We start from the raw sequence: 22,479 nt of genomic DNA on the forward strand, positions 1-22,479 counted from the left end.
AGCCGCTTTATATACCCCTGGGCTGATATCTGTCTGTACGGCCCTCTATAGAGCCAATATCTGTCCATACAACCCCTTTATATACTGCTGGGCTGATATCTGTCTGTATGGCCCTCTATAGAGCCAATATCTGTCCATACAGCCCCTTTATATACCGCTGGGCTGATATCTGTCTGTACGGTCCTCGATAGAGCCCATATCTGTCCATACAGCCCCTTTATATACTCCTGGGCTGATATCTGTCTGTACGGCCCTCTATAGAGCCAATATCTGTCCATACAGCCCCTTTATATACCGCTTGGCTGATATCTGTCTGTCTGGCCCTCTATAGAGCCAATATCTGTCCATACAGCCCCTTTATATACCGCTGGGCTGATATCTGTCTGTACTGCCCTCTATAGAGCCAATATCTGTCCATACAGCCCCTTTATATACCCATGGGCTGATATCTGTCTGTACGGCCCTCTATAGAGCCAATATCTGTCCATACTGCCCCTTTATATACCCCTGGGCTGATATCTGTCTGTATGGCCCTCTATAGAGCCAATATCTGTCCATACAGCCCCTTTATATACCGTTGGGCTGATATCTGTCTGTATGGCCCTCAATAGAGCCAATATCTGTCCATACAGTCCCTTTATATACCGCTGGGCTAATATCTGTCTGTCCGGCCCTCTATAGAGCCAATATCTGTCCATACAGCCCCTTTATATACTCCTGGGCTGATATTTGTCTGTACGGCCCTCTATAGAGCCAATATCTGTCCATACAGCCCCTTTATATACCCATGGGCTGATATCTGTCTGTACGGCCCTCTATAGAGCCAATATCTGTCCATACAGCCCCTTTATATACCCCTGGGCTGATATCTGTCTGTATGGCCCTCTATAGAGCCAATATCTGTCCATACAGCCCCTTTATATACCGTTGGGCTGATATCTGTCTGTATGGCCCTCAATAGAGCCAATATCTGTCCATACAGTCCCTTTATATACCGCTGGGCTAATATCTGTCTGTCCGGCCCTCTATAGAGCCAATATCTGTCCATACAGCCCCTTTATATACTCCTGGGCTGATATTTGTCTGTACGGCCCTCTATAGAGCCAATATCTGTCCATACAGCCCCTTTATATACCCCTGGGTTGATATCTGTCTGTATGGCCCTCTATAGAGCCAATATCTGTCCATACAGCCCCTTTATATACCGCTGGGCTGATATCTGTCTGTACGGCCCTCTATAGAGCCAATATCTGTCCATACAGCCCCTTTATATACTCCTGGGCTGATATCTGTCTGTATGGCCCTCTATAGAGCCAATATCTGTCCATACAGCCCCTTTATATACTCCTGGGCTGATATCTGTCTGTATGGCCCTCTATAGAGCCAATATCTGTCCATACAGCCCCTTTATATACCCCTGGGCTGATATCTGTCTGTATGGCCCTCTATAGAGCCAATATCTGTCCATACAGCCCCTTTATATACCGCTGGGCTGATATCTGTCTGTACGGCCCTCGACAGAGCCAATATCTGTCCATACAGCCCCTTTATATACCCATGGGCTGATATCTGTCTGTATGGCCCTCTATAGAGCCAATATCTGTCCATACAGCCCCTTTATATACCCCTGGGCTGATATCTGTCTGTATGGCCCTCTATAGAGCCAATATCTGTCCATACAGCCCCTTTATATACCGTTGGGCTGATATCTGTCTGTATGGCCCTCAATAGAGCCAATATCTGTCCATACAGTCCCTTTATCTACCGCTGGGCTAATATCTGTCTGTACGGCCCTCTATAGAGCCAATATCTGTCCATACAGCCCCTTTATATACTCCTGGGCTGATATTTGTCTGTACGGCCCTCTATAGAGCCAATATCTGTCCATACAGCCCCTTTATATACCCTTGGGCTGATATCTGTCTGTATGGCCCTCTATAGAGCCAATACCTGTCCATACAGCCCCTTTATATACCGCTGGGCTGATATCTGTCTGTACGGCCCTCTACGTACCCCTGATTCAACATGAAAACTAATTGTTGTTATGGAGCCAGTTAGGAGTTGTATTTCTCATTTTGTGGCATAATTGGAAAAACTTTCAAATTAATATTGTAAAGCGCTACGGAATTTGTTGGCGTTATATACATGCCAATAATAAATAACATAAATAAATACATTGGATTTTTCCCTTTCTTTTGGACTGACAGCAGAAACAGAGAACTGTGAAAGGCTGAGCTCGATGGGTCTCTTTTCAGCCTGTATTACTGTGAGACTTTGCCAGTCACCGCTAGGACAATGTGTGTAGTTGGCCCGGTCCCTCTCTTTGCAGAGTGCTGCAGATGTTGTTCCCAGTCATGTAACCGCGGGGATAAAAGGATCCACATTAACTCACGCTGATGGGAAGTACAGATTCTGGAATCGCTCTTCCTATGAATGCAGATGGCGGCCAACCGGAGGCTGTTCCAAGTCTGAACACATCAATCCTATTTTACAACTCTGTCACTGAGCCGTGTACAAACACATTGCCAGTACCGTCCAACGATGTGGTCCTCATATCATCCCTGAGCATGAAGACTGTGCCGGAGTGGGTACATTTTATTAATATTATATTATATAATAAAACTCCAGGTCCTGTGACATGACAATTCAATGAATATTCTTCAGTTTAGCAGCTTTTCTCATTCAAGTACTAACCTGCCATTGTACCCAGGTAAGTAGCTTCACAGTTCACAGGATTCTAAATGCAGTTACTCTAAGGTCCATTAGTCTAAATTTAGATTACATTTAAATTGGATTTATAAAGGGAAAAGTGAGAGATCCCCAAGTCCAACACTAAATATCTGACATATATATATGCACAATTCGTCTGTAACTCAATATAATTTTAGAAACATAGAATGTGACAGCAGATAAGAACCATTCGGCCCATGTAGTCTGCCCAATTTTCTAAATACTTTCATTAGTCCCTGACCTTATCTTGTAGTTAGGATAGCCTTATGCCTATCCCATGCATGCTTAAACTCCTTTACTGTGTTAACCTCTACCACTTCAGCTGGAAGGCTATTCCATGCATCCACTACCCTCTCAGTAAAGTAATACTTCCTGATATTATTTTTAAACCTTTGTCCCTCTAATTTAAGACTATGTCCTCTTGTTGTGGTAGTTTTTCTTCTTTTAAATATAGTCTCCTCCTTTACTGTGTTGATTCCCTTTATGTATTTAAATGTTTCTATCATATTCCCCCTGTCTCGTCTTTCCTCCAAGCTATACATGTTAAGATCCTTTAACCTTTCCTGGTAAGTTTTATCCTGCAATCCATGAACCAGTTTAGTAGCCCTTCTCTGAACTCTCTCTAAGGTATCAATATCCTTCTGAAGATAGGGTCTCCAGTACTGTGTACAGTACTCCAAGTGAGGTCTCACCAGTGTTCTGTACAATGGCATGAGCACTTCTCTCTTTCTACTGCTAATACCTCTCCCTATACAACCAAGCATTCTGCTAGCATTTCCTGCTGCTCTATTACATTGTCTGCCTACCTTTAAGTCATCAGAAATAATCACCCCTAAATCCCTTTCCTCAGATGTTGAGGTTAGGACTCTATCAAATATTCTGTACTCTGCCCTTGGGTTTTTACGTCCAAGATGCATTATCTTGCACTTATCCACATTAAAAGTCAGTTGCCACAACTCTGACCATTTTTCTAGTTTGCCATTTGGCTTATCCCTCCTGGAACATCAACCCTGTTACATATCTTAGTATCATCAGCAAAAAGACACACCTTACCATCAAGACCTTCTGCAATATCACTAATAAAAATATTAAAGAGAATGGGTCCAAGTACAGATCCCTGAGGTACCCCACTGGTGACAAGCCCAAGCTTTGAATATACTCCATTGACTACAACCCTCTGTTGCCTGTCACTCAGCCACTGCCTTACCCATTCAACAATACTGGAATCCAAACTTAAAGATTGCAGTTCATTAATAATAATAAATTAAAAAAACAGGTTTTGGATTATGAATCAATAATGTTTTATCAATAAAGGAGGACAGTGCTAGAGTTCTTTTCCCCCTGATTTCCATTACCCAGTGTCCTCTCTGGCTCTCTATTGTATCTGGCTGCATTGACCAGTCCAGTCGATGTTGTAAACAAAGACGATGGCCAAACCTCCTTCGACACATCTAGTCACATTCCGCTTAAAGATACACAATCAATCTCAGCCAAGAAGGCCCATATCATCGATATTGATTTATGAAAAGCAGATCCAATTAGCACTAAGTAAGTGTGTAGGTTCAAACAGTCCTATCAAGATGAATGTTTGCTCTAAATTATTAATTTATTTTTGTACTTTATGCATGTTTCAGTATATTTTAGAAGTAGAGAAAACACGTGTGATATATTATATTTATTATATAATAGACGATCACTCTAATGTTACAAATACAAACATGTATACCTAACATTACCATGTTTTGCTATATATTTAGATTGTTGACCCCACCCCCCATCCACCACCACCACCGAAAAATAAAATTAAGCATTTTTACTTGCCTCTAGTCCACTGGTTCGGGAGTCTCTTAGTGAAGATGATCTCTGATGCATCGACTTGAGGAGACTCTATAGGGAGCATTTTGCATCTACATGCAGAGCGTGGAGACGCTGAACATCGCTCCTGTAATCTTTTGAAGCTCGAACCCAGGAAGTCCCACTAGTGGCCGTCCGACTAACAACCACTACGGGTGGCCTTAGGCAGCAATGTAAATGCTGCCTTTTCTCACAAAAGGCCCTGATTACATTGCTCAGCCTACAAGGTCAGACTATGTGCCCTGGCAAACATGCTTTCAGTTTGGCCATAGGCGTTTCTAGAGTGGGACTTAGTGGGGCTGAAGCCCATGGATTTCTGCTGTTGGTGGAGGGGTCAGGAGGATATGAGTTTTTTTTTTTTTTTTAAATTGACACCAGGACGCTGCTTTTCAAAGTAGTCACTTAGTATAAAAAGAAAGATCAGTAATATGGGGCTGCACACCCCGATTAGTTACAAAGTGGCGGGATTACATGGAACTCCTGAATGTGCATCATGGGCTTGTTTCCGACTATGCTTTTACTCAGATACTGGAGAGCATCGGCAGGACGCTGGAAATGGGTAAAGACCAGGAGATAACATAGAAAATCGGGGAACTGTCGGGACATATCCCCAGCTCTTTACTATAGTAGGGGTTACTGTCATGACATATCCACACCTCTCTGCCAGAGTAGGGGTTACTGTCATGACATATCCCCAGCTATCTGCTGGTGTAGGGGTTACTGTCATGACATATCCACACCTCTCTGCCAGAGTAGTGGTTACTGTCATGACATATCCCCAGCTATCTGCTGGTGTAGGGGTTACTGTCATGACATATCCACACCTCTCTGCCAGAGTAGGGGTTACTGTCGTGACATATTCCCAGCTCTCTGCTGGTGTAGGGGTTACTGTCATGACATATCCACACCTCTCTGCCAGAGTAGGGGTTACTGTTGTGACATATCCCCAGCTCTCTGCCAGTGTAGGGGCTACTGTCATGACATATCCCCAAATCTCTGCCATGGTATGGGCTACTGTCATGACATATCCACACCTCTCTGCCAGGGTAGGAGTTAATGTCATGACATATCCACCCCTCTCTGCCAGAGTAGGGGTTACTGTCATGACATATCCACACCTCTATGTCAGGGTAGGGGTTACTGTCATGACATATCCCCAAATCTCTGCCAGGGTAGGGGCTACTGTCATGACATATTCCCAGCTCTCTGCTAGGGTAGGGGTTACTGTCATGACATATCCCCAGTTCTCTGCCAGGGTAGGGGCTACTGTCATGACATATCCACACCTCTCTGCCAGAGTAGGGGTTACTGTCGTGACATATTCCCAGCTCTCTGCTGGTGTAGGGGTTACTGTCATGACATATCCACACCTCTCTGCCAGAGTAGGGGTTACTGTTGTGACATATTCCCAGCTCTCTGCTGGTGTAGGGGTTACTGTCATGACATATCCACACCTCTCTGCCAGGGTAGGGGTTACTGTCATGACATATCCCCAGCTATCTGCTAGAGTAGGGGTTACTGTCATGACATATCCCCAGCTATCTGCTAGAGTAGGGGTTACTGTCATGACATACCCACACCTCTATATCAGGGTAGGGGTTACTGTCATGACATATCCCCAGCTCTCTGCCAGTGTAGGGGCTACTGTCATGACATATCCCCAAATCTCTGCCAGGGTACGGGCTACAGTCATGACATATCCACACCTCTCTGCCAGGGTAGGAGTTACTGTCATGACATATCCACACCTCTATGTCAGGGTAGGGGTTACTGTCATGATATATCCCCAGCTCTCTGCCAGGGTAGGGGCTACTGTCATGACATATCCCCAAATCTCTGCCAGGGTAGGGGCTACTGTCATGACATATTCCCAGCTCTCTGCTAGGGTAGGGGTTACTGTCATGACATATCCCCAGCTCTCTGCCAGGGTAGGGGCTACTGTCATGACATATCCCCAGCTCTCTGCCAGGGTGGGGGTAACTGGCATGACATATTCCCAGCTCTCTGCCAGGGTGGGGGTTACTGTCATGACATATCCCCAGCTCTCTGCCAGGGTTGGGGTAACTGGCATGACATATCCCCAGCTCTCTGCCAGGGTTGGGGTAACTGGCATGACATATCCACACCTCTCTGCCAGAGTAGGGGTTACTGTCGTGACATATTCCCAGCTCTCTGCCAGGGTGGGGGTTACTGTTATGACATATTCCCAGCTCTCTGCCAGGGTGGGGGTTACTATCATGACATACCCAGCTCTCTGCTAGAGTAGGGATTACTGTCATGACATATCCCCAGCTCTCTGCCAGGGTGGGGGTTACTGTCATGACATATCCCCAGTTCTCTGCCACGGTGAGGGTTACGGTCATGACATATTCCCAGCTCTCTGCCAGGTAAGGGATTACTGTCATGACATATCCCCAGCTCTCTGCCAGGGTGGGGGTTACTGTTATGACATATTCCCAGCTCTCTGCCAGGGTGGGGGTTACTATCATGACATACCCAGCTCTCTGCTAGAGTAGGGATTACTGTCATGACATATCCCCAGCTCTCTGCCAGGGTGGGGGTTACTGTCATGACATATCCCCAGTTCTCTGCCACGGTGAGGGTTACGGTCATGACATATTCCCAGCTCTCTGCCAGGTAAGGGATTACTGTCATGACATATCCCCAGCTCTCTGCCAGGGTGGGGGTTACTGTTATGACATATTCCCAGCTCTCTGCCAGGGTGGGGGTTACTATCATGACATACCCAGCTCTCTGCTAGAGTAGGGATTACTGTCATGACATATCCCCAGCTCTCTGCCAGGGTGGGGGTTACTGTCATGACATATCCCCAGTTCTTTGCCACGGTGAGGGTTACGGTCATGACATATTCCCAGCTCTCTGCCAGGTAAGGGATTACTGTCATGACATATCCCCAGCTCTCTGCCAGGGTGGGGGTTACTGTTATGACATATTCCCAGCTCTCTGCCAGGGTGGGGGTTACTATCATGACATACCCAGCTCTCTGCTAGAGTAGGGATTACTGTCATGACATATCCCCAGCTCTCTGCCAGGGTGGGGGTTACTGTCATGACATATCCCCAGTTCTTTGCCACGGTGAGGGTTACGGTCATGACATATTCCCAGCTCTCTGCCAGGTAAGGGATTACTGTCATGACATATCCCCAGCTCTCTGCCAGGGTGGGGGTTACTGTCATGACATATTCCCAGCTCTCTGCCAGGGTGGGGGTTACTGTCATGACATACCACAGCTCTCTGCCAGGGTGGGGATTACTGTCATGACATACCCCAGCTCTCTGCCAGGGTGGGTGTTACTGTCATGACATATCCCCAAATCTCTGCTAGGGTAGGGGTTATCAAGTTTTCTCTCGGGCCAAGTGCGGCAATTGTAGTAAGAAATCTGAAATTAACTTTAAATTCATTAATATAATATATATATACACACATACACTTTAGTCACATTATATATACTGTATATACATTACACACACATTATGTATACTGAAAATACATCACACACATTGTATATACCGTTTATATCACACACACACACACACACACTATATGCTGTATTTACATTATACACACACACACACACACTCTCCCTGTTACTCTCTCAGCTACTCTATGTTACTCTCACTCTCTCACATTCCGTTACTCTCTCACGCTCTCTCTGTCATTCTCTCACACCCAGTTACTCTCTTACACTCTCTCTGTTACTCTATCTCACTCAGTTACTCTCTCAAACTCTCTCTGTTACTCTATCACACTCAGTTACTCTCTCACACTCTCCCAGTTACTCTCTCACACTCTCTATGTTACTCTCTCACACACTCAATTACTCTCACACTTAGTTAATGTCTTACACTATCTCTGTTACTCTCTCACACACTCAGTTACTCTCACACTTAGTTACTCTCTCACACTCTCTATGTTACTCTCTCACACTCAGTTACTCTCTCTCACTCAGTTATTCTCTGCCACACGCTCTGTTACTCTCTCACTTAGTTACTCACAATCAATCTGCAGCTACTCTCTCACACTCTCTAAGTCACTCTCTCACATATCATTCCCTCTCATATTCTCTCTTTCCCTCTCTCTCCATTTCTCTCTATCACTCTGTTTTTCTTTCTCTTCCTATCTCTCCATGTCTTTGTTTCCCTCGCTCTTTCTATTTATTCTCTCTCTCCATATATCACACTCTCTCTCCACTTATTCTCTTTAACTCTGTACATTTCTCTCTCTCTCTCTCCATTTATTCTCTCCCTCTCACTTTCTCCATTTATTCTCTATCTCTCTCCATTTCTCTCTCTCTCCATTTATTATCTCTCTCACTCTCTCAATTTCTCTCTCTCCATTTATTCTCTCTCTCCATTTCTCTCTCCCCCATTTATTCTCTCTCTCTCCCCATTTATTCTCTCTCTCTCCATTTATTCTCTCTCTCCCATTTATTCTCTCTCTCTCTCCCCCATTTATTCTCTCTCTCCATTTCTCTCTCCCCTATTTATTCTCTCTCTCTCTCCCCTATTTATTTTCTCTCTCTCTCTCGCTCTCTCTCCACCATTTATTCTCTCTCTCACTCTCTCCATTTATTCTCTCTCTCCATTTCTCTCTCCCCCATTTATTCTCTCTCTCTCACCCTCTCTCTCTCTCACTCTCTCCATTTATTCTCTCTCTCCCCCATTTATTCTCTCTCTCTCAACCTCTCCATTTTTCTCACTCTCTCTGTCCATGGAGAAGCTGCAGTGCTAAAGATTTCCAATCCCAGCTCCTCCTTGTGTGCAGATCCCTCCCAGCCTTCTCTCTCAGCCTTCTTCCCCATCCTCTCTCCTTCCCTCCCTCCATCTCCTCTCTCTCCCTCCCTCAATCTCCTCTCTCTCTTCCTCCCTCTCTCCCTCCCGCTCCCCCACCCATAGCAGCCAGACACAGTGAGAAGGCAGGGATTGGATGTGCTCTCTCTCTGAAGGGTCCTCCCTGGGGTCCATTCCTGATCTTACATCCCTACTTTTTGGAGCCTGGACCAGAAGGAGACTGTGCCCTTCTCCCCTAGTCTGGGGCCCCTGGGAGCTGGATGAGGCTGGCACAGTATGCCAGGGTGTCAGTGTGCTGTGTTCCTTGCCCTTGTAGGGGCATTAAGATGGGGCTTCAGCTGAGGAGCAGGAAGGCTATCCCAGGGATGGATGTTATGGATGGAGCCAGGCTTGCCCTCTGAATGCCCCTTACATGCCATCTCCCTTCTCCATCCCCTGAGCGTCTCTTTCCCTGCGGCGGGTGGGCAGGTGGGGGCTGCAGCAGGAGAGAGGGCAAACCTGGCACTGGCTGGATGGCATGGCGCAGACACAGTCCGACTGAAGGTAAGGCTGGCACACTGCAGCAATGGGTGAAATGGGTGGAGGGAATGACAGAGAGAGAGAGAGAGAGAGAGAGAGATAGAGAGAGAGAGGGAAATCTGTACTGTTATAATATAGCTGTTAAATATCCTAAATCCGTGTTATATATCATATCTCCATGTTATATATCCATACTCCATGGTAAATATCCTATATCCCTGTTAAATAACCTATCTCAATGCTATATTGCTGTCTGCCCTTGCTATACCATGCAATATATCCTATCTCCATGTTATATAGCTCTCTGCCCATGCTATACCATGTAATATATCCTATCTCAATGCTATATAGCTCCCTACCCATGATATACCATGCAATATATGCTATCTCCAAGGTAAATATCCTATGTCCATGCTATATAGCTCTCTGCCCATGCTATACCATATATCCTATCTCCATGGTAAATATCCTATCTCCATGTTATATAGCTCTCTGCCCATGCTATACCAAGCTATACCATGCTATATACTCTGCCCATGCTGTACCATGATATTTACCATGGAGATGTTAAATATCCTATCTCCATGTTATATTTTTTATCCCCATGTTATATAGCTCTCTGCCCATGCTATACCATGCTATATATCCTATCTCCATGTTATATAGCCTTCTGCCCATGCTATGTATGCTATAGCCATGTTATATATCCTATCACATGTTATTTAGCTCTCTGCCCATGCTATACCATGATATATATATCCTATCTCTGTGTTATATATGTAATCTCCATGTTATATATACAACCCCTGTTATATATCTGTATATTTCTGTACGTGGTGGTAATACAGTCCATACTATGTATCTGTATTTTCCTGTACATGGTGGTAATACAGCCCATATTATATATCTGTATATACCTCTCCAGGGTGGTAATACAGCCCATATTATATATCTGTATATCCATCTCCATGGTGGTAATACAGTACATATTATAAATCCGTATACCCCTGTCTATGGTGCTGAATTAACCTCCGTCCATAGATAAATACACAGCTCTGTCCATGGTGCTGACATGTACTGAGTTACACATTTACTGACCTCCTTATATATAAATTGTATTCCCATTTTGATACATCCACAGTTATACATCCACAGATATACATTCCCACTATGCATCAACAGATATACATCCACAGATATACATCCACAGTTATACATTCCCACTATGCATCCACAGATATACATTCCCACTATGCTTCCACAGTTATACATCCACAGATATACATCCCCAATATGCATCCACAGATATACATCCCCACTATGCATCCACATTTATACACCCACAGATATACATACCCACTATGCATCCACAGTTATACATCCCCACTATGCAGCCACACATATACATTCCCACTATGCATCCACAGTTATATATCCCACTATACATCCACAGATATACATCCCCACTATACATCTGCAGATATACATTCCCACTATACATCCACAGATATACACCCACAGATGTAAATTCCCACTATGCATCCACAGATATACATCCCCGCTATACATTGACAAATATACATCCACACTACACATCCACAGATATACATTCCCACTATACATGCACAAATATACTTTGATAGATATACATCAACATATATACATCCCCACTACACAGTATACACAGATATACATTCACAGATTGCATCCCTACTATACATTCTCACATATACATCCCTAATATACATCCCCACTATACATCCACAGATATACATATATCGAGCTAACCAGTTACTGACCTCCCCCTATAGAGCTCTCCATATGGTCCCAGCTATATATCCACATATATGTATGTACTGAGTTAACCATTTATTAGCCTCCTTGGGTTGGAATAGAATGAGTGAAAGGTTAAAGTCAGTTTCCCGATAGGTCCAGCTCTGTAACCTGCACTCTAAGCAGATATATATCCATGACCCCTGGGGCATAACATAAATCTTCCTAAAATATATCACTAGCATGTCACTAGCATGTCACTAGCATGTCACTGGCATGTCACTGGCGTGTACCCTTAGTCCAAAACAATTCCCCCATTTTAGGATGTCATTAAACATGCAGCCTGCAGGTGGGGAGAACCAACATACATGGTGCAAGCCATGTCACTGGCAAACATGAAACAGATCACAGGCCAAATACATTGCAATGCCCAGACTCCAGGAACACGCTTCTATATTACCCCACAATCATGAGACATTTAATGAGTGTGAGCCATGCAAGGCCAGTAAATGTTACCTGTACCAAATAATCATCATGCACTCTGTACATGTATGTAAAATGGCTAGCACTGTGCATACTGTCAGACTATTTATAACATAGCGAGAAAAGGACTGGAGGTAAAACAACATGTTACATAAGAATCCCATTCTTAATAGAGCTCCTGATATATGATGGTACAGAGCTCCAAATATCTTATAGTACAGAGCTTCTAATGTTTAATATCACAGAACTCCTAATATCTTATGGTAAAGAGCTCCTAATATCTGATATCACAGAGCTCCTATTAACTGATAACACAGAGCTCCTGATATCTTATGGTACAGAGCTCCTAATATCTGATGATACAGAACTCCTAATATCTGATGGTATTGAGCTCCTAATATCTGATAATACAGAACTCCTAATATCTGATGGAACAGAACTCCTAATATCTGATGGAACAGAGCTCCTAATATCTGATGGAACAGAGCTCCTAATATCTGATGGTACTGAGCTCCTAATATCTGATGGAACAGAGCTCCTTAAATCTGATTATACGGAGCTCCTAATATGTTGTGGTATAAAACTCCTAATATCTGATATCACAGAGCTCCTTAAAGCTGATGCTACAGAGCTCATTAAATCTGATGATACTGAGCTCCTAATATCTTATGGTACTGAGCTTCTAATATCTCATGGTTCAGAGCTCCTAATATCTGATGGTACTGAGCACCTAATATCTGATGGTACAGAGCTCCTAATATCTGATGGTACTGAGCTCCTAATATCTGATGGTTCAGAGCTCCTAATATCTGATGGTACAGAGCTCCTAATATCTGATGGTACTGAGCTCCTAATATCTGATGGTACAGAGCTCCTAATATCTGATGGTACAGAGCTCCTAATATCTGATGGTACAGCGCTCCTAATATCTGATGGTACAGAGCTCCTAATATCTGATGGTACTGAGCTCCTAATATCTGATGGTACAGAGCTCCTGATATTTGCTGGCTTTACTTTTAAAGGGACACTGTACTTTTGTCAAATATCTTCTCTTTCGAACATGTTTTCACATTATATTATTAATAAATATTTGTGCCACCTTTATATTTAGTATAATTTTTAGTTAAAATGTGCAGTTACCTTTATTCCATCGACATCTAAAGTCTCCGCGCCGCAGTTTGCTAATCCCCTTTTGCAACAGTTTTTAAACCAGTTTGCTACACCTGATTTCTTTTCAGTTTGGTCCAATCAATAGGTTCTCATAGAGAGGCATGGTGGACCATAGGAGTGTGTGCAACAAGACCCACGATCCACCAAATAAATCTCATAGGGAATCATTGCATTCAAGTATTCTTTATGAGAATTCACCAATGCTACATCTCGTGTTTTCACAAGCGGTGAGCTAAATGACAGATCAGCTCATTGCTGTCTTAAGTCCTCCATATCTGAAAAGCAGTCTGTGGTATGGATGTCTATTCTTCAAAGCTCTAGCTTGTAAACTAGAGCACGCACTACAGGAAACAAGGCCTGCTGACACCATAGTACGACTGGATATCCAAGACAGGGAATTGAATTGCAGACTCGCTGAATCAGAGGGTTTGGCAGCTTTCAAGTTCAAAAAGAAGGTATCTTTTCTAATTTATTAAGAAAGAACATCAACATCAACTTAATTATTGAATTTCAATTAGATGAAGTTGTTATTGTGAATACAGCGAACCTTTAATCATGGGGGTTTGTTACACCTATGGATGGGGGGTCAGATTCATAAGTAGGTCTATTATACATATTAAAGACAGACCCTTATATGGGAGAGACAGACCCCTAGATGGGAGAGATAGACCAATGGATAGGAGAGACAGACCCATAGATAGGAGAGATAGACCAATGGATAGGAGAGACAGACCCATAGATAGGAGAGATAGACCAATGGATAGGAGAGACAGACCCATAGATAGGAGAGATAGACCAAAGGATAGGAGAGACAGACCAATGGATAGGAGAGACAGACCCATAGATAGGAGAGATAGGCCCATAGATAGGAGAGATAGGCCAATGGATAGGAGAGACAGACCCATAGATAGGAGAGATAGACCAATGGATAGGAGAGACAGACCCATAGATAGGAGAGATAGACCAATGGATAGGAGAGACAGACCCATAGATAGGAGAGATAGACCAATGGATAGGAGAGACAGACCCATAGATAGGAGAGATAGACCAATGGATAGGAGAGACAGACCCCTAGATGGGAGAGATAGACCAATGGATAGGAGAGACAGACCCATAGATAGGAGAGATAGACCAATGGATAGGAGAGACAGACCCATAGATAGGAGAGATAGACCAATGGATAGGAGAGACAGACCCATAGATAGGAGAGATAGACCAATGGATAGGAGAGACAGACCCATAGATAGGAGAGATAGGCCAATGGATAGGAGAGACAGACCCATAGATAGGAGAGATAGGCCAATGGATAGGAGAGACAGACCCATAGATAGGAGAGATAGACCAATGGATAGGAGAGACAGACCCATAGATAGGAGAGATAGACCAATGGATAGGAGAGACAGACCCATAGATAGGAGAGATAGACCAATGGATAGGAGAGACAGACCCATAGATAGGAGAGATAGACCAATGGATAGGAGAGACAGACCCCTAGATGGGAGAGATAGACCAATGGATAGGAGAGACAGACCCATAGATAGGAGAGATAGACCAATGGATAGGAGAGACAGACCCATAGATAGGAGAGATAGACCAATGGATAGGAGAGACAGACCCATAGATAGGAGAGATAGACCAATGGATAGGAGAGACAGACCCATAGATAGGAGAGATAGACCAATGGAAAGGAGAGACAGACCCATAGATAGGAGAGATAGGCCAATGGAAAGGAGAGACAGACCCATAGATAGGAGAGATAGGCCAATGGAAAGGAGAGACATCAGGGCTAGCGGTCATACAACTTTGGTAACATAAAAACGAAGTTTAAACAAATTTCGGAACTGTGGAAGAGAATAGTTCCTGGGAAGACAAAATAGGGTTTTTGTCACATAACTCGCCCCCCCCCCCCTTCCCCCCCAGTTCCATGGGACGGCATACCTGCCTAGACCCCAATAGGTTGGCTTGGGGATGTCTGGTGAAGTTGTTTTTTTTTCTAGCTACGGAAAGTGCCAAACCAGGGACACCCAGGGCAAGCCACTAATGGCAGTTGAGGAGATTTAACTCCCGAACAGGGTCTTTGTCAGTGAGCAGGAGGCTAGCGTCCAAACTCGTCTAGGCAGAGGAGTGTTCGGTACATATCTCCCCCTTCCTGTGGAGACTAACCAGACCTCCAATCGGTCTGGGTCTGTGTTAGTCTGGTGGCCTTTTCCAAAAGGGGCAGTGATCCAGAGGGCCTCCTGCTAAAATCCACTCCTGAGACACCACATTGTTGCTGGGGGGGGGGGAGGGGGTGGAGTGAAGAAACATCTGCTCCCTGTTGTATGTACTGCCGCTGGGTAATGAGACTGGTTGTCTCCACAGCAGTTAATGCTGTCTGTTGCTGGGTAGTGAGACCAACCATCTCCACTCCCAGGGATGCTGCGGCTGCTGGGGAGAGCGACCAACAATCTCCTCTCCCTTTGACGCTGGCTGCAGCTGGGTAGTGAGATTGACCATCTCCACTCTCAGTGATGCTTGGTGCTGCTGGGATGAGGGGCTGACAATCTCTTTTCCCTGTGACGCTACCAGTGCTGGGTAGTGAGACGGACTATCTCCACTCCCAGGGATGCTTGCTGCTGCTGTAATGAGGGACCTACAATCTCCTCTCCCTGTGACGCTGCCTGGTGCTGGGTAGTGAGACCAACTATCTCCACTCCCAGGGATGCTTGCTGCTAAACTTCTTTTCATAGGTTCTCGTATTCCTGCTCCAGTTCCCATTCTATGGCAACCAGATGGGTGATATCCGGTCCCAGGCCTGTAGTATTAGGTAGCTCCAGTGCGTCCATACGGTATTCCCGGATGCCCCAGTACCGAGACTCTGCCGTGCTGACTAAGTAACTGTCCTCCTCCAAAGCCTCACATAGTAGAGCAGGGCCATTGTAGTCATCCCCTTCTGGTCTTTCGTTCTACTCCCTCCACGGCAACTTTGGACCAAATACCACTGTAGCGCCCGGTATGCCTCATCCACACACTATACAAACACACACTGCATTATATACACACACACTATACAAACACACACTGCATTATATATACACACTATCCAAACACACTGCAATATATACACACACTATACAAACCCACTGCAATATATACACACACTATACAAACACACACTGCATTATATACACACACACACTATACAAACACACTGCATTATATACACACACTATACAAACACACTGCATTATATACACACACTATACAAACCCACTGCAATATATACACACACTATACAAACCCACTGCAATATATACACACACTATACAAACACACTGCATTATAAACACACACTATACAAACACACTGCATTATATAAACACACTACACAAATACACACACACACTCTGCATTCCTTATATACACACACTACACAAACACACACACACTTCGCATTTAGTATATACAGCATTCACTTTACACACACACTGCATTCACTTTACACACACTACCCACACACAACCACTCTGCTTTCATTATATACACACTAGACAAATACACACTGCATCTACTACACACACTAGACAAATACACACTGCATCCACTACACAAACACACACTGCATCCACAACACTCACACTACACAAACACACACTGCATCCACTACACACACACTACACAAACACACACTGCATCCACTACACACACACTACACAAACACACACAAACACACACAGCTCCGCTGTCTAAACACACTGCATCCACTACACGTGGCATGTATATTTTGTGCATTTACCTTTAGAAATAGTTTTTATTTTCCAAAATGGAAAATGTACAGAATATCGGCAAATTATATCGGCTATCGGCCTGAAAGTTCACAGAATATCGGTATCGGTATCAGCTCTAAAAAAATCAATATCGGTCGATGCCTAGTCCTATGCCCAAAAAAGTTCCATGAAATCAGGGCTAGCGGTCGGTCAACTTTGGTAACATAAAAACAAAGTTTAAACAAAGTTTTCCTGAACTGAGAAAGAGAAGGGTTCCTGGGAAGGAAAAATAGGGGTTTTGTCACAAGACTCAAAGATTGGAGAGACGGACCCTTAGATGGGAGAGACAGATAGGAGAGATAGAATCATATATAGGAAGGATAGACCCATAGATAGGAGAGAGAGTCCTATATATAGGAAGGATAGACCCATAGATATGAGAGACAGAACCATAGATAGGAGAGATGGACCCTTATATGGGAGAGACAGACCAATAGATATGAGGAATTGACCCACAGATAGGATAGATAGACCCATATATAGGAAGGATAAATCCATAGATATGTGAGACAGACAAATAGGTGGGAGGGACAGACTCATAGATAGGCGAGACAGACCCATAGATGGGAGGCACAGACCAATGGATATTAGAGACAGATGCCCAGATATAATATATAGATCCATAGATAGTTGAGATAGACCCATAGATAGGAGGGATAGACCCATAGATAGGAGAAATAGATTCATAGATATGAGTGACAGACCAAAGGATAGGAGATACATACCCTGAGATATGAGAGACAGACCCATAGATAGGAAAGATAGACATTTGTTTAGAGAGACAGACCCATATTTAGGAGATAGACCCTTGTTTAGAGAGACATACCCATATTTAGGAGATAGACCCATAGATAGGAGAGAGACCAATGGATATATGAAACAGACCCATAGATAGGGGAGATAGACCAATGGAAATATGAGACAGACTCATAGATAGGAGCGACAGACCCACAGATAGGAGAGACAGACCCATAGGTAGGTAAGATGTACAGACCAATAGATAGGAAGGACAGACCCATAAATGGTGAGAGACAGACCCATACATAGGTGGGACAGACTCAAAGATATGAGATGTTGTTATATAGGTGACAAATCTTTAGACGGGGGATACTGTATCCGATATTAATGATAGACATTTGTGAAGAAGGAATATACTCATGAACAAGTGGGCACATTATAGAGGGGATAACGTTTGAGATAGCATGATAGAGTTTTAGATGGGGGAGGAAATACTCTCGAACAGGAGACAGTCTGTGGACAAATTCTTCAAAAAGGCAGAACAGAGTAAAAAATATTTTTGTTTGATCAAAGAGGTTGTTGTTATTTCATGATTCATATTCCATGTATGGCAAAAGAATATGATTTAAAAAAAAATCTATATTTTGATTATTGTAAGCAGTTGAATGAATACGAATTAATTTTGTAATAATCAGGAAGTGCTTCCATTTGGGGCTAGAACCGGCAATCTTACAAGCCATCATGCCGGCACACCAGGGACCCCTCCAGACGGGCTCCTGGCATATGTCCTTTGCAGATCCAGTTTGTGTTCATTCCATAGATTTAGTACAGAGTGGATATCAATGCACTTACAGCCATCTGCTACGCGGTTTAGGCCGCTCCACTCCCCCAACATCTGTCTGTGTGTGACTCCATTTTGCTAACTGCTAAAAGATGCTAAATCCACTTTGTTATGCGAATCTCTCAGAATTCAAGACCCCCACCACCATGGTAATAATTCTGCACCATGAAATTCAGGGCAGGGTACTTTAATAAATATAATTTAGAGCTAGCGGATGAAGTATTGGGACATGTATTGACTGCATTGGAAGGAAAATTGGGTGCAAATGGGTCTGGTTAGAAACACTTAACATGTATTGATTGATATTTGTGGTTATTCAGAATGTGTTAAGAAAATAGCCGCAGAATGTGACTTTTTCCTGAGACACTGGCTTGCCAGCTGCAGAATCTGGATTTATTTCCAGGGGCAGAGGGGCGCATTCAGCATCCTGCTAGTGAGAATGCAAAGGACTAACTCCTCCAGAGCGTTCTGGGAAACCAGCTTCAAAAAGCAGAACTGAAAGCTTTACTTTATTAGCAAGAAAGACCTAATGTGCATTAATTAGGCAAATATTCTGCAATTTAGACCAGGGAATTAGGAACCTTGAAAACCCACTGATTGAAAACCTGGTATTAATTAATGTAATATAAGGAATGAGCTGCATGCAAGTTATTCTGTACGAGCTGCCGAGGGGTAGGAATGTTATATGTGTTATTCTGTATGAGCTGCCGAGGGGTATGAATGTTATATGTGTTATTCTGTATGAGCTGCCGTGGGGTATGAATGTTATATGTGTTATTCTGTATGAGCTGCCGTGGGGTATGAATGTTATATGTGTTATTCTGTATGAGGTGCCGAGGGGTAGGAATGTTATATGTGTTATTCTGTATGAGCTGCCGAGGGGTATGAATGTTATATGTGTTATTCTGTATGAGCTGCCGAGGGGTAGGAATGTTATATGTGTTATTCTGTATGAGCTGCCGAGGGGTAGGAATGTTATATGTGTTATTCTGTATGAGCTGCCGAGGGGTATGAATGTTATATGTGTTATTCTGTATGAGCTGCCGAGGGGTATGAATGTTATATGTGTTATTCTGTATGAGCTGCCGAGGGGTAGGAATGTTATATGTGTTATTCTGTATGAGGTGCCGAGGGGTAGGAATGTTATATGTGTTATTCTGTATGAGCTGCCGAGGGGTAGGAATGTTATATGTGTTATTCTGTATGAGGTGCCGAGGGGTAGGAATGTTATATGTGTTATTCGGTATGAGGTGCCGAGGGGTAGGAATGTTATATGTGTTATTCTGTATGAGCTCTCGAGGGGTAGGAATGTTATATGTGTTATTCTGTATGAGCTGCCGAGGGGTAGGAATGTTATATGTGTTATTCTGTATGAGCTGCCGAGGGGTAGGAATGTTATATGTGTTATTCTGTATGAGCTGCCGAGGGGTAGGAATGTTATATGTGTTATTCTGTATAAGCTGCCGAGCGGTAGGAATGTTATATGTGTTATTCTGTATGAGCTGCCGAGGGGTAGGAATGTTATATGTGTTATTCTGTATCAACTGCCGAGCGGTAGGAATGTTATATGTGTTATTCGGTATGAGGTGCCGAGGGGTAGGAATGTTATATGTGTTATTCTGTATGAGCTCTCGAGGGGTAGGAATGTTATATGTGTTATTCTGTATGAGCCGCCGAGGGGTAGGAATGTTATATGTGTTATTCTGTATGAGGTGCCGAGGGGTAGGAATGTTATATGTGTTATTCTGTATGAGGTGCCGAGGGGTAGGAATGTTATATGTGTTATTCTGTATGAGCTGCCGAGGGGTATGAATGTTATATATGTTATTCTGTATGAGGTGCCGAGGGGTAGGAATGTTATATGTGTTATTCTGTATGAGCCACCGAGGGGTAGGAATGTTATATGTGTTATTCTGTATGAGCTGCCGAGGGGTAGGAATGTTATATGTGTTATTCTGTATGAGCCGCCGAGGGGTAGGAATGTTATATGTGTTATTCTGTATGAGCTGCCGAGGGGTATGAATGTTATATGTGTTATTCTGTATGAGCTGCCAAGGGGTAGGAATGTTATATGTGTTATTCTGTATGAGCCGCCGAGGGGTAGGAATGTTATATGTGTTATTCTGTATGAGCTGCCGAGGGGTAGGAATGTTATATGTGTTATTCGGTATGAGGTGCCGAGGGGTATGAATGTTATATGTGTTATTCTGTATGAGCTGCCGAGGGGTAGGAATGTTATATGTGTTATTCGGTATGAGGTGCCGAGGGGTAGGAATGTTATATGTGTTATTCTGTATGAGCTGCCGAGGGGTAGGAATGTTATATGTGTTATTCGGTATGAGGTGCCGAGGGGTAGGAATGTTATATGTGTTATTCTGTATGAGCCGCCGAGGGGTAGGAATGTTATATGTGTTATTCTGTATGAGCTGCCGAGGGGTAGGAATGTTATATGTGTTATTCTGTATGAGCCGCCGAGGGGTAGGAATGTTATATGTGTTATTCTGTATGAGCTGCCGAGGGGTATGAATGTTATATGTGTTATTCTGTATGAGCTGCCGAGGGGTAGGAATGTTATATGTGTTATTCTGTATGAGGTGCCGAGGGGTAGGAATGTTATATGTGTTATTCTGTATGAGCTGCCGAGGGGTAGGAATGTTATATGTGTTATTCGGTATGAGGTGACGAGGGGTATGAATGTTATATGTGTTATTCTGTATGAGCTGCCGAGGGGTATGAATGTTATATATGTTATTCTGTATGAGGTGCCATGGGGTAGGAATGTTATATGTGTTGTTCTGTATGAGCTGCCGAGGGGTATAAATGTTATATGTGTTATTCTGTACGAGCTGTCGAGGGGTAGGAATTTTATATGTGTTATTCTGTATGAGGTGCCGAGGGGTAGGAATGTTATATGTGTTATTCTGTATGAGGTGCCGAGGGGTATGAATGTTATATGTGTTATTCTGTACGAGCTGTCGAGGGGTAGGAATTTTATATGTGTTATTCTGTATGAGGTGCCGAGGGGTAGGAATGTTATATGTGTTATTCTGTATGAGGTGCCGAGGGGTATGAATGTTATATGTGTTATTCTGTATGAGCTGCCGAGGGGTATGAATGTTATATGTGTTATTCTGTATGAGCTGCCGAGGGGTAGGAATGTTATATGTCTTATTCTGTATGAGCTGCCGAGGGGTAGGAATGTTATATGTCTTATTCTGTATGAGCTGCCGAGGGGTAGGAATGTTATATGTGTTATTCTGTATGAACTGCCGAGGGGTAGGAATGTTATATGTGTTATTCTGTGTGAGCTGTCGAGGGGTAGTAATGTTATATGTGTTATTCTGTATGAGCTGCCGAGGGGTAGGAATGTTATACGTGATATTCCTTGTGAGCTGCCGAGGGGTAGGAATGTTGCCATTTAATGAGGGCCTCATTCTGTTTAGTCTTTTTATCTTTTATAGGCTTTCTTGTGTCTGCTCACATTCTGCTCTAATGTGATCCTACTCTTTGCCACGTGTCCATGTAGTGTGTCCTCTGGTTCCCTGGGTATATGGAGTGCGTGCAGAACATGTAGCTTTGATGGTGGATTGTTTCTGAAGATAAAAGGAATGGTTTTGGGAGTGAAGACAGTGTTTTTTTGCTAGTTAGTAGGTCTCTGTCTGGGGAGATAACGTTCATGGTGAGATTTTTTTTGTGTGTAATGAGAAGCACTCACTCTGTGGCCCCTAGTCTAGACTCTGGTGGCACACTCTGC

At 43.6% G+C, this 22,479-nt stretch overlaps 1 protein-coding gene across 2 annotated transcripts in view; it reads left to right on the forward strand.

Annotated features, from left to right (window-relative positions):
- Nucleotides 1–9,476: 9,476 nt before the first annotated feature.
- Nucleotides 9,477–22,479, forward strand: part of LRFN1 (leucine rich repeat and fibronectin type III domain containing 1) — a 127,113-nt gene continuing 114,110 nt past the window's right edge. For both annotated transcript variants that reach the window (XM_063431218.1, XM_063431217.1), the window contains exon 1: nt 9,477–9,938. Coding sequence is in view for 1 of the 2 variants with exons in the window: in XM_063431217.1 (XP_063287287.1) it covers nt 9,797–9,938 (142 nt within the window). In the remaining variant the exon portion in view is untranslated. The remainder of the gene's footprint in view (nt 9,939–22,479) is intronic.

This window comes from Pelobates fuscus, chromosome 9 (assembly GCF_036172605.1).
Source record: "Pelobates fuscus isolate aPelFus1 chromosome 9, aPelFus1.pri, whole genome shotgun sequence".
NCBI lineage: Eukaryota > Metazoa > Chordata > Amphibia > Anura > Pelobatidae > Pelobates > Pelobates fuscus.